At 42.0% G+C, this 13,687-nt stretch overlaps 2 protein-coding genes across 11 annotated transcripts in view; one reads left to right on the top strand and one right to left on the bottom strand.

The window, feature by feature from the left end:
* The window catches only part of cdh23 (cadherin-related 23), an 874,975-nt gene that overhangs the window by 694,111 nt on the left and 167,177 nt on the right, over positions 1–13,687 (top strand). The window lies entirely within an intron of this gene.
* The window catches only part of vsir (V-set immunoregulatory receptor), a 58,595-nt gene that overhangs the window by 9,073 nt on the left and 35,835 nt on the right, over positions 1–13,687 (bottom strand). Inside the window, exons 4-6 of the mRNA XM_069885569.1 lie at positions 7,429–7,539; positions 4,787–4,814; positions 1,836–2,014 (exon numbers count right to left, since the gene is read on the bottom strand). Of these exons, the coding sequence (XP_069741670.1) occupies positions 1,836–2,014; positions 4,787–4,814; positions 7,429–7,539 (318 nt within the window). The remainder of the gene's footprint in view (positions 1–1,835; positions 2,015–4,786; positions 4,815–7,428; positions 7,540–13,687) is intronic.

Below are 13,687 nucleotides of genomic sequence, written 5' to 3'. Positions count from 1 at the left end.
GCTATGTCCCCCCACCCGGCGCCTCCTGATCTCCTTATAAACTGATCTAGTTTGCTTTGCCAGCAGTCTGTTAGCAGGACAGATATACAATCCGACTAACCAAGGTGGGGTCAAGGTACAGCCTTATATGCACCAGGGTCATTGGTGTGCATCCAATCCAGGATGTTCTCTCCTCTGGAGACAAAGTTCACGTGCTGTTGAAACCACGGTAAGATTGCTTTCCGGTTGTAGTGATTGAAGTCACCTGCAACAATCATGGCACTGTCAGGGTAGGAAGTCTGGGTTTCACAGGTGGCACCTTCATGGCTTCGCCCTCGTTAGCCAAAGGCAGAATGTAGACTTCATCAATCAATGTGGCCGAGAGTTCCCTGGGCAGGTAAAAGGGTCAATATTTCTAGGAGATACTCTATCTCTGCTGAGCAGAAGGTCTTCACAACAGAGACATTGGCGCACCAGTTCTCATTGATGTAAATGCCCAGTCACCCTCCCCGAGTCTTGTCAGAAGCAGCAGTGTCTCTGTCTGCTCTGAAGGAGATAAGGCCATCCAGCTGGATCACTGAGTCTGGAATGGTGTCCTGGAGCCACGTTTCTGTAATCGCCAGAGCACAGCAGCCCTGCATCTCTCTCTGGTTCACTTGCAGCCTCAGCTAATCCATTTTCCTCTCCAGTAATCTTACATTTGAGAGTAGGATCATCAGGGAATGGATCAGAAGGAGTTAACTCTCAGTCTAACCCTGATGCCAGCCCATTTTCCACGCTTTTACCTTCTCCAGCAGTTGCTTTGATGGCCTCTCATGCATCTCCTGAGATCCGCTTCGCTGTTCGCAGCAGTCTGTGTTCTCTGCTTCAGCAGGTTTAAACTGCACAGAATCTTTCCAATCGACGAATTAGAAAGTCCAGCTTGCGTTTTGTATTTTGACGAGTTTCCTGATCATAGGTACAACGTAGTGGGTTTGGGCTTTCACCGTTGTGAAGAGCTGAAGTGGCCGCTGCAACTTCGTGCACCACCACCCTGGGAAGTGTAGCAATGTCTGGTTAATCTGTTTCTTTGATGTTGAGTAAAGATAAATATTGACCAGGACATTGGTATGGACTTCACATATGGAGTTATTGAGAATTACAACATGGAAACAAGCACTTCAGCCAATCTGGGGGCGGCACAGTTAAAGATCGGTTAGCGCGAATCTGTGACAATGCCACCAACTGGGGTTCAAGCCTGTACTGTCTGTAAGGATTTGTATGTTCTCCCCATGTCTGAGTGGGCTTCCTCCATGCACTCCTGTTTTCTCTCACCCTTCAAAAAATGTACTGGGGGTTGTAGTTCAATTGGGTGTAATTGAGCAGCATGGGCTCATGGACCGAATGGGCCTATTACTGTGCTATGTTTAAATTTAAATTTAAATCTAGTCCATGCGAACCATCCATTTTGATATTGATCCATACTTTTCTGCTGTTGAAATATTACTACAGAATCTTGTGTGTTCATCTTATGGGAAGATATTTAACATTTCATCTATCGGTCATAGAGTACTTTGATACTGTACCAATGCAAGTGTAGATATTTGTTAAATTCCACAACCTCCTGACTCCAGAACAAAATTGCCGCTGAAGAGATTTAGCTGGAATTTCTGAATTCAGTTAATTGACAATAAGTTTGTCAGTTTGCCTTTCCATGTACATACGTCAGCTTTTGTAACGTAGCTCTGTTTATTTGTTTGTCAGACCAGGGCATCTCACCTTAAGCATAGGGATGTGTTGGAAGTGGTGGATGAGACCATTTTGGACTTGAAGGTTCCTTTCATACAGGCCCAATGGATGAAGGAGATCAGACTTACCCAATATTGGGAAGAATCGTGATGTAGGCTCAGGGGAAATTGGCGTGTTGGGCTCGGAGAGAAGGTGCCGATCAGATTCAGATGGAAATCGGTTACTGATAGCTTGTGCTCTTGGTTTCACTTCTGAAATTTGCACTGGGATTTCCTCAAATACTGGATTCTCCACTCCTATGGCCTCACTGTAAAGAGGAAGAAAAACTTAGAAGATAACCCCCAATTATGAGTGATATGAGATTGTCTAATTCTGTACCAGTGATCCCAAACATAAGACCAGAAAACATCAGAGCAGAAATGGGCTATTCAGCCTATCGATGCCCTGCTATTTAATCATGAGCTGATCCATTTTCCCATTCAACCTCACTGTCCAGCCTTCTTTTTAGACATACACCACAGTAAACAGGCCCATAAGCCTGTTCTGCCCAATTACACTCAATTGACCTACATCACCTGTACATTTTCAAGGGAGGGAGGTATCCAGAAACTCAGGGAGACCGTGCCGGATTCGAACCCCATTCACTGGCGCTGTTACCTTTAACCTTTGACGTCCTGCCTATCAATTTCTGTCTTAAATGCTCCCAATGACTTGGCCATCACAACCACCTGTGGCAACAGTTCCACAGATTCACCACTCTTCAGCTGAAAAAATTCCTACACATTTCTGTTCTCAGCAGCCGCCCTTCAATCCTGAAGTTGTGCCCTCTTGTCCAAGACTCTCCCTCCATCATCTGTGGAGGGAACTAAATTGTGGACGTTTCAGGGTCATGACTTGCTGATGCAGGATCTCAACCAAAAATATCAACAATTAGTTTCTGCTCCCCCCACTCCACAGACACTCCTCAATCTCCTGAGGTCCTCCAACTATTTTTTTCACTTTTGAACCAGATGCCAGCATCTGCAGTCTGCTGCGTCCAGACGTGCTGGGAATTTTCACAGCTAGTTTTAAGATGTTCAAGGTTCTTTTATTGTCATGTAATAATACATAAAAATGTGGTTTACAAGATACACTTCAAATTTTGTCTGCTGTAAGGCAACGAGTTGCCAGGAGTATTGCCGAGCACCCCAAATAATAGGAGAGAGAGAAGCAAAAGGCAGTCCCTTCAAAGGCACCGAGTGTCTTACAGAGGCTCTTACAGCCTCTGCAGCCACGCAGATTCCTGATTGATCCATCAGCAACCCAAGCTCTAGGTTCAAGCCTCCGATACATTCAGGAAGCCTTCAGGAGCCCTTCTTGCTCTCAGCAATGTTGTGAATCCAAGTTTCCCTGAGTCATTGTTCAGCAGCCCACAACATGTGTGGCTCCTTCAGCCTCTGAGTCCCTCAGTGGCCCATGGCCATGGTCACCTTCCCTGAAGGGTTGTCTCTTGTCCTTCTCCTTCTCAACAGGGAGGGGGGGGCGGACGGGGGGGTGTTATCCCAGTTTCTGGTTCCCTATGCCAGTTCACTGCTCCCCTGGGGTCTGCAACCCTCATAGTCTGCGGCAAACTTCAATTTAAAATAAACACTGATGGCTCCTTTAACAGGCCGCTTAAAGACTGTTTGGAGCTAGCAGCATCAGGACCAGGCAGTAGGACCCTGCAGAGCAGTATTTTCCCTCTGCTCCCCACTCCCCACTCCCCACTCTCCTGGCTCCATACCAGTATTAGCAGTGCTATTAAACAGCTTCGGCAACCCTACCATTCTCATGCATCCTCCTCTCAAGTACGAGTTTCACAAACTTGGAATCTTCCAAGATTTCAACAACTCTTTAATCAATCTATCAATAACTTTGACAACCTAGTGCTGCTGATCCTCTGTAGTGATAGGAGAGATCCACTGTCTATGTCATTGTATAGGACAACTCTAAAGAGGATGGTCCCAGAATTTCCACCCCCCTCCCCCCAAATGGATATAGTTAAAACAAATCACAATATTTTAATAGCAAATTACCATATTAAGCTTTTAATTTTATCAGGATATTTTAAAATGAACCACCGTAAGCTCCTGTATCAGGCTGTTTAAAGCCTGTACAGAGCCTACGCCAGTCAGACTGAGCAGGTGGACCCTGCGGGGGAGCGCTGAGACTTCACTGCGAGCTAACAGGGCATGTGTGAGATCGCATCGGAGTCGACGTAAAAATGGTGGTGGCGTTTTGACTTGGCCATCAAGGTTTGAATTTTAGACCCAGCGTATAGGAAGACGTGATTTTAAGGTGAAAATTTTAAGATTTGGATTCATCCTATTCGACAGCATACAGGTGAACCCCGACTTACGATATTTTGAAGTTACGATGATCAGAATCCGTTTTGAATAAAGGTAGGTCAGGGTCTACCTGTATCATGCTTTGACAGACCCAACACTGTTTTCTCAAAAAAAGGTGATGTGAAGCACATACACAGATTGCTATCACTGGGGAGGGAGAGAGATTGAAGAGGGAGAGAGAGCGATGGCAATCTGCACATGCATTCCAAATCACAACGCAGGTGGCGAGGTGACATCGCTACCCCGAGTTACCTGGCTCCCTCTCACGTTCGTGGCAGCAGCGGGGAAGTCGGCCTCCCAAAAACAACGGGGACGTCAGCCTCCCGGGCCAGGAGTCCCGGCAGAGACAAGGCAGAATACTACCAGTACAGGTAGATCCCCGACTTACGACAATATCTACTTGCGATGCAAGACCTGGAATCGAACCCCAAGAAAGACTTGGGCTGTAAACTTCCCCAATCCTACCACAACCATCTAATCTTGGGTTCTTTAAGAGTTCCAGTTCTGGAACTTATCTGCACACATAATGGAATTCACAGTTTTACAGAATGGAAACAGCCCCTTTGATCCAACTGATCCAGTTGTCGGCCTAACCTAGTCCCATTTCCCAGTATTTGGTCCAAATTCCCTCTAAAGCTTTCAACATTTAATTTGGGGGAAAAAAGGAGAATGCCTCGAGCTTACAGAGTAGGTGTGACCCTTGGGGAACGTACCTGTCCATTCTCACAAGTTCATGAGCTCCTGCAATAAAAAAAAATGAGTTGAGAGAAAGCCAAACACTTCAAATTCAGGTTTCTGTGGGAATTACAGAGACAAGTTCAGCTTGCAGTGCAGCAGTGGATCATTTGACACAGTGGGGCCCAGAGCAACATGTATTCTCCAGACAATGTTCCCACTATACCAATCCAGACAACGTCTTCTCACTCCCCTCCATATCAACCACAACCTTGCTCTGTCTCCTCGACAGGGTTATCCCAATTTCTCCTTTAGTGTGTCTCAGCAGGTTTGTTTTTGCCTGAGACGTCGGGTAAAGTTGCACAACCTTAGCTGCGTCATGGAGTAGTGGAAAGGAGTAGGAAGATGCTCAATGATGTCTGATGATAATCGGCAGCAGCTGAAACATCTCAAATTCTTCTGCTGAGCCCCATTTTCCTTTTCGTGGTGGGGACATCACCCCCAATGAACTAGGCTGACTCTATCAGACTTTCTCTGAATATCAAAGCACAAGCTTGAGCACATTGAATTTAAGCTGAGACTGCAGAACAGAATTGCCACAAAATGAGTTTCGTGCTAAGGTCCTACCAGAGCATATCAGAAGCAGTAACATCTGATGCCTATTTAATATGAGGCAGCTCTCCCATTCAATATGTTCGTGCTCAGTAATTTTCTACCTAGTCCTTGGTGACCCAATCATCAAAAGTCTTTCAAAATCTAACCTCATTGATAGCATCTGCAGGCAATTGGAGTGACAAAATACCAAGTTATGGAACTAACTCAGCGGATTCATTAATCTGAAGCTCTGCTGCCTTGTACTATATTCCCCAGATCGAGAAGGAAACTTCCACGATCAGATGGCATTGATATTAACTTCCTCGGTTTCTACTAGACCACTCACTGCTCTCCCTCTCCTCTGTTTTCTTTCCTCCAGCTCTCCATTCACAGTCATCCTGCTTTCTCTTGTACCCTCCTTCCCTTATCTAGATATTACCTCCTGCCTGTAGGCTAGTGCCCCTCGCGTACCACTATTTTGTTCAGACATCTATCTACATTTTTCTCATACCTTGTTGAAGGGTTCAAGCCCCTAAGATTGGTTATGTATCTATATCTTTGCCATATAAACCACACTCTTTCTTCAACATGCTCAATTTCTCCAGCTTTGTGTTTTTATTTTTATTTATTTCATTTAGGTTACCTCATTGTGATGTCCACTCCATTGGATTTGGTCCCATCTATCTCAAACACTCCCTAATCCATTTCCCATTTGGTTTGGGGATACAGGTGAAGATGTATTCAGAAATGTAACCAGACACATCTTCCCCTCATCTCCTCTCTCGGCCTTGTGTTGGGACTGCTCCCTCCGTGATTCCCTCGTGCACTCAGCGCTCCCCACCCTCCCCCCCAGCACTTTTCCCTGAGACCACAGGAGGTGCAACGCTTGCATCCAACCTCCTCCCTCTCCTCAGTCAGGGACCCCAAACAAGTCTTTCAACACTTCACTTGTGCATCCGCAGGACTGATTTACTGCATCAGGTGCATCGGTGCATCAGAGACTGGGCAAAAATTGGGAGGTCACTTTGCTGAGCACCCTCGCTCTGTCTACATCAATAACAGGGACCTCCCAGTAGCCAACCATTTCATTTCTCTGTCACACTCCTGCACTTACATGTCTGTCCATGGCCTTATGTACTGCCCCTCCGAGACCACACCTGATTTTCCATGTGGGCAACTCTCTAGCCAGATGGCATTAACAGCAACTTTTCCAGTTTCTGCTAACATGTTCTCCTCTTTCCCCTTCCCCTTTCCAGTTCTCCTCCCTCCCTTCCCCCTTGCTTCACCTCACCATCCCTCCTCCCTTTGATTGCTGCTGACCCCTCCCTCTCTTCTCCACCTCTTCCCCACTACTCTTTTGTTCGGATGGCTTCCGATACTTTCCCATACTTTGATGAACAGCTCAAGCCTGAAAAGATGGTTATGTATTTTTACCTTTGCTATTTAAAGGACACTGCTTGAGCTGCTAAGTTTCTCCAGCATTGTGTTTTTACTACTTTGACTTCGGTAATGTATGAGATGTTTTCAGGGCATGTGTGGTAATGCATGTGGCTCTGCAGTTGAATCTTGTAGTATAGAAAAGACATTGCATGGAGATATACCAATTCATGTTTTGTCAGATGGAAGGTCTGATAATGTGTAAGTTATTGCTGGATAAGTCCAGTAACGTAGAAGACATGGCAATAGGAGGCTGGTGACGCGAGACTGTGAATGAGCCTGTCACAGTCAAGTATGTGATGAAGTATTTAGTCATTGCAGGTTGCATCAGGTGATGAGTCAGTCATTGGAAGCTAAATCTGGAGGAGCAGTGATCGTTACGGGCACATCTAGGTGTGCAACACATGGCCATGGTGTGAGTTTGTAAGTGCATAAGATTTAGCATGGAGAGTCTGATAATCCATTTCTTTATTGCCAATTGCATCTGCAAGGTTGCCACTGTATGTAGAAGTTGCTGTACACAGGATCTGGTATATTGGTTGACTTTTTATTGATGCATAGTGATTTATTCATGTTGTTTGCAAAAGATAGCAAGGGTGGCATATCAGCTGTGCAAAGCCATTGAGCTTTGAGTTCATGTCTTACTTACTTCTCCTGGTGACCGTCTCCTGCCTCTGTTTGTACACGAGCAGCAGAATCAAGGGGAGCGACAAGATGGTGATCACACATCCCATCGTGGCCAGTGCAATAGCTGTGGTGGCTGCAACAACAATCAAATGGCATCACACCTCAGATATCTGCACTGTATTGAACGGGGAGATGGAAACTTATCGACAGCACTGCAGAATGAAACAGTTGCTCAGTAAATATTTCCACCAAATAATAACACATTTCTTGAGAAAGTTGCTGATACTCAGAATCAGAATTTATTGTCATGAACAAGTCATAAAATTTGGTGTTTCTACGGCAGCGTTCATAGTGCAAACATTCATATTATAACCATCTTACAACATTACTATTTTTAAAATGAGCAAAAAGTAAGGCAGTGTCTTTGGTTCATTGATTATTCAGGAATCTGATGGCTGCAGAGAAGAAGCTGTCCTTGTGCCACTGTACCTATTTTCCGAAGGAGCCAAAGTAAAGAATGCCTTGTCTGGGTATTTGTAATCATATTAACAATTTAAGAAAAAATATAATACAATGTTGTTCAAAATAGCTAGATTAGTGAAGTTTCCTCTGACTTGCTGCTTTGGGCTGAATTTTGACCAGACGGGAGTTTGCCAGTAATGAAAAGAGCCTAAAGTGTTTAATGCATTTGTTACAGATGCTGAAGGTATGATTTAATGTGGATAATTATGTTGTACAAATTGCAAGGTGAGAAATTTAATCTTCTGTAATCAAGGGATACACATCATATATTCTTGTTTGATGTATTAATTTATGAGTTTATTGAATCATTCCAAAGACAAAATAATTTGTCCACAATCATTGAGAATAAATGAGGAGTCACGTGATGGAGTAGTGGTCGGTTGGGGAAACCAGTCCTCTCCAGAAAACAAAGAAAAAAGTTAGGAAAAGACAAAGCACAACAAAAATAAAATATAAGAAATAGAAGATAAAGTTACAGAGAAGAGAAAGAAGATGGCACCCAAGAAGGAGAAAGTAAAAACAACCGAAAAAAAAGTAGAAGAGTCACCGGAGAAGAAAGAAGAAGGCCTTACCTGCACCAAGGAACAGGGAGCTGTGGTGGCGAGGAGCACCCAATCCCCGAGGTTAGTGCCTGCCCTGCGGAGTCGCGACCTCCCGACCGGTGGACTTCAAAAATGGCTCTCAGAGCCAAACAAAAGTGCGCAATCAAAGGAAAAAGAGGACACCAATGGGAGGGGGGCTCAGCAGAAGAGTGGGCAGCCACAGCGCAAACAGCTGAGGGACGCCCGACAACAGGGCACTCAGCTGGAGGACGAGGAAGATAGCAGAGGAGAGAGCAAGGAAACAGATGAGGGAGAAAGATATAGAGGTGACCGACAAGAGGATCAACGACAGGAGGCCCGACAGATGAGCAGCCCAGAAGGGAAGGACCAACAGCAAGAGACCCAGCAAGAAGAGGCCCAACAAAGAGATACAAGCATCTCATCAGGAAAAACAGAAGAGCCACAGACACAAAGAAGAGAAGAAGAAGACCAAGATCTTCACAGAGAAATGGAAGATAAAATTGATGGACAGAATATAGATAAAGCTTTTTTTTTTTTTTTTTGAAGAACAAATGAGATCATTAAAAGAATGGTTATCATTAGAATTTAGTGCAATTAAAAGGAAAATGAAAAAAGCAGAAGATAAAATGCAAAGTCTAGAACTGGTCATGACAGAAATAGGAAAAAGAGTAGAGAATGTGGAAGAGCGGGAAACGGCTGTAGAAATGGAAGTAAATGACTTAAGAGGAAAATTAGAAGAAAGTGACAAAAAAATTAGAGACGCAGAAGTTGTTATCTCAGAAAATTGATATGTTGGAAAATTATAGTAGGTGAAACAACAGAAAAATAGTGGGTCGGGAGGAGTCACGTGATGGAGTAATGGCCGGACGGTGAACTCCAGCCCTCTCCAGAAAAGTCGGGAAAAACAAGAGAAAACACAAAGGCACAGAAATACAAGTTAAAGAAAAGTGAGTATAAAGGTGGAAAGAAGATGGAGACAAAAGGAGAAAAATCAAAATCAACGGAAAGAAGAGAGGAAGAGAAGACAACGGAGGAAAAAGGTGAAGGCCTTACCTGTCCGAAGAGGCCCGCTGTGGAGAGAAGACCCCACTACCTCAGGTCGGTAGAAAGAGAACTACAACAATGGCTCACAGAGCCGAGTAAAAGTGCGCAACCGCGCATGCGCGACTCCTCGCGCATGCGCGATGCGCATGAAAAAAAACACACCGACGGGAGGGGGGACCAGCTGGGGAGTCGATCTCCACAGCCGGCAACGACAGCTGCAGAACACCTGCAGCAAGAAGAGACCACAGAAGACAATGGAAACAAGAAAGAAGAGGAGGAAAGGGCAGCAAAGAAACAACAGATGGTCAACCTAGAGGAAGAAGAAGAGGAAGAATACAGTGAAATAGATAAAGGGAAAGGCAAGGTAAAGGATATACTTGCTCTTGTTAGAGGATACATGGAGTCATTTAAAGAATGGCAAACACAGGAATTCAATGATTTAAGAAGAAGAATAAACAACACAGAAAAGAAAATAAATAAAATGGATATGACCTTAACAGAAATGGGGAAAAAAATGGACAAGATGGAAGAACGGGCAATAGCAGCAGAAATGGAGGTAGAAGACTTAAAAAAGAAATTGGAGGAATCTAATAAAAAAACTAAAGAGACACAAGAATTACTAGCCCAAAAAATAGATATAATGGAAAATTATAACAGAAGAAATAACATAAAGATAGTGGGCCTTAAGGAAGGTGTAGAAGGCAAGAATATGAGGGAGTTTATAAAAGAATGGATCCCTAAGGCCCTAGGATGTCCAGAACTACAGCAAGAAATGGAAATAGAAAGGGCACATAGAGCATTGGCCCCTAAACCACAACCACAACAAAAACCAAGATCTATTGTAGTAAAATTCCTAAGATATACTACAAGAGAAAAGGTACTGGAGAAGACAATGGAAAAAGTAAGAGAGGGCAACAAACCACTGGAGTATAAAGGGCAAAAAATCTTCATTTATCCAGATATAAGCTTTGAACTCCTAAAGAAGAGAAAAGAGTTCAATGCAGCAAAAGCGATTTTATGGAAGAAAGGATATAAATTTACACTGAAGCATCCTGCGGTATTGAAAATATTTATTCCAGGACAACAAAACAGACTATTATCGGATCCAGAAGAAGCACGAAAATTTGCAGAACAATTACAAAAATAGACTGAGGGAGGAAGACGGGTAATGAGAGCAAAAATCATCACGATTGATATGTATGTGGGTAAAGACAAAAATAGACTGAGGGATGAAGACGGGTAAGGAGGGTAAAAATGACCACGATTGATATGTATGCGGGTAAAGAGGTATAAGAGTGAATAGAGACAATGGGCATATGTGAAAGTATCTGTAATTAGAGGAAAACATAGAGAGTATAGACAAGAATTAATAAGGGAAGGTAATGGAATAGAGAGAATAAGGAGAGAATTAAAAGAGTGACCTTTGTGACATATAAAAAGCGAAATCTTTTCTGGGGGGGGCTGGGTGGGGGAAAAGTGCGGTCACTGCAAAATCAGTTGACGCTTGCGAGTGGATTCGCAAATCCAAATGGAGAGGGGAGATGTGGTTGTCCGACAAGGGATAAAGGGCAACTCAGGAGGGGAAGGGGAGATTGGGGATAAAGAAGATAGAAATAGGAGAATAAGGAAAATGTTGGATGTTGTAGGAATGTTGTCTGGTAAAGAGTTGAAAATAAGAAAACAGAAATGGAAAAGGAGGAAAGGTAATGATGGAAAAACGGAAAGAGAAGATAAACAAAATATAAAATGGCTACGCTGAACTATATGACTCTAAATATTAATGGAATACATAACCAAATTAAAAGGAAGAAACTACTAAATTTACTGAAAAAGGAAAAAATAGATATAGCATTTGTCCAAGAAACACACTTAACTGAATTGGAGCACAAGAAATTAAAGAGAGATTGGGTAGGACATGTAACAGCAGCATCGTATAATTCAAAAGCAAGAGGAGTGGCTATATTAATTAGCAAAAATGTGCCATTTAAAATAGAAGAGGAAATAATAGATCCAGCAGGGAGATATGTTATGATAAAATGTCAGATATATTCAGAGCTTTGGAATCTACTTAATATATATTCACCTAACGAAGAAGATCAAAAGTTTATGCAAGATATCTTTTTGAAGGTAGCTAATACGCAAGGGAACATACTAATAGGAGGGGATTTCAATCTGAATTTGGATCCAAATATGGATAAAACGGGGAAAAAAATTAACAGGAAGAACAAAGTAACCAAATTTATAATTAAATCAATGCAAGAAATGAAACTTGTGGACATATGGAGGAAACAAAACCCAAAAGAAAAGGAATACTCATACTACTCGACTAGACATAAAACATACTCAAGGATAGACCTATTCCTGTTATCAGCCCACATTCAAGGGAGAGTTAGGAAAACGGAATATAAAGCTAGACTATTATCGGACCACTCACCCCTGTTATTGGCAATAGAGCTAGAGGACATCCCTCCAAGAATGTATAGATGGAGATTAAACCCCATGCTACTTAAAAGACAGGATTTTAGAGAATTTATTGAAAAACAATTAAAAATGTACTTTGAAGTAAATACGGAATCAGTGGAAGATAAGTTTATACTATGGGACGCAATGAAAGCATTCATTAGAGGGCAAATAATAAGTTATGCAACCAAGATGAAGAAGGACTATAATCAGGAAACAGAGCAGTTGGAAAGGGAAATAATAAACATAGAAAAAAAATTAGCAATAAAGGAAGATACAACCAAAAGAAGAGAATTGGCGGATAAAAAAATAAAATATGAAACATTACAAACATATAAGGTGGAGAAGAATATAATGAAGACAAAACAGAAATATTATGAACTAGGGGAAAAAACACACAAAATCCTAGCATGGCAGCTTAAGACAGAGCAAACTAAGAAAATGGTATTGGCAACAAGGAAAAAAGACAAACAAATTACATATAATCCAAAAGAAATTAAGGAAAACTTCAGAGAATTCTATGAACAATTATACCGAACCGAAAACGAAGGGAAAGAAGGGAAAATAGATGAATTTTTGACTAAAATTGAACTACCAAAACTACAAATAGAGGAACAAAATAAATTAACAGAACCATTTGGAACAGTAGAAATACAAGAGATAATAAAAAATTTACCAAATAATAAGACACCAGGAGAGGATGGCCTCCCAATAGAATTCTACAAAACATTTAAAGACCTAATAATACCGCCCCTCCTGGATGTAATCAACCAGATTGATGAGACACAAAACTTACCAGATTCATGTAAAACAGCAATAATTACAGTGATACTAAAACAAGGGAAAGATCCACTCTCACCAGCGTCATATAGACCAATATCTCTGCTAAACACAGATTATAAGATAATAGCTAAACTATTAGCGAACAGATTAGCAGAACAGGTACCAAAAATGGTAAATTTAGACCAAACTGGATTTATCAAAAAAAGACGCACAACAGACAATATTTGTAAATTTATTAACTTAATTCATGCAGTAGAAGGAAATAAAGCACCGGCAGTAGCAGTTGCTTTAGACGCAGAGAAGGCCTTCGACAGAGTAGAATGGAATTACTTGTTCAAAGTATTGCAAAAATTCAGTTTACCGGAGAAGTATATTAATTGGATTAAAGCATTATATAAGGGACCGTTAGCGAAAGTGACAGTAAATGGACATGTATCAAAGCAATTTAACTTAAGCAGGTCAACGCGGCAGGGATGCCCACTATCACCATTATTGTTTGCGCTAGCTATAGAACCACTAGCAGAATCGATAAGAAGAGATAATAATATAAAAGGAATAAAAATAAAAGACAGGGAATATAAAATCAGTCTGTTTGCGAATGATGTGATAGTGTACTTAACAGAACCAGAACTATCAATAAAAGAACTATATAAGAAATTGAAGGAATATGGAGAAGTGTCGGGATACAAGATAAACGTAAATAAAAGTGAAGCAATGCCTATGAATAACGCGGATTTCTCAAAATTTAAGGAGGAATCCCCATTCAGATGGCAAACGCAGGCAATAAGATACCTAGGTGTGCAAATAAACAAAAATCTAGGCCAATTATATAAACTCAATTACAATCCACTAATGAAAAAATTACAGGACGATTTAGAGCATTGGAAAGAGCTACCACTAACACTGATA

The sequence above is a fragment of the Narcine bancroftii genome, chromosome 6 (assembly GCF_036971445.1).
Source record: "Narcine bancroftii isolate sNarBan1 chromosome 6, sNarBan1.hap1, whole genome shotgun sequence".
Classification (NCBI taxonomy): Eukaryota; Metazoa; Chordata; class Chondrichthyes; order Torpediniformes; family Narcinidae; genus Narcine; species Narcine bancroftii.
Note: the sequence above shows the minus strand (reverse complement) of the source record. Positions and strands in the feature narration are given on the sequence as shown.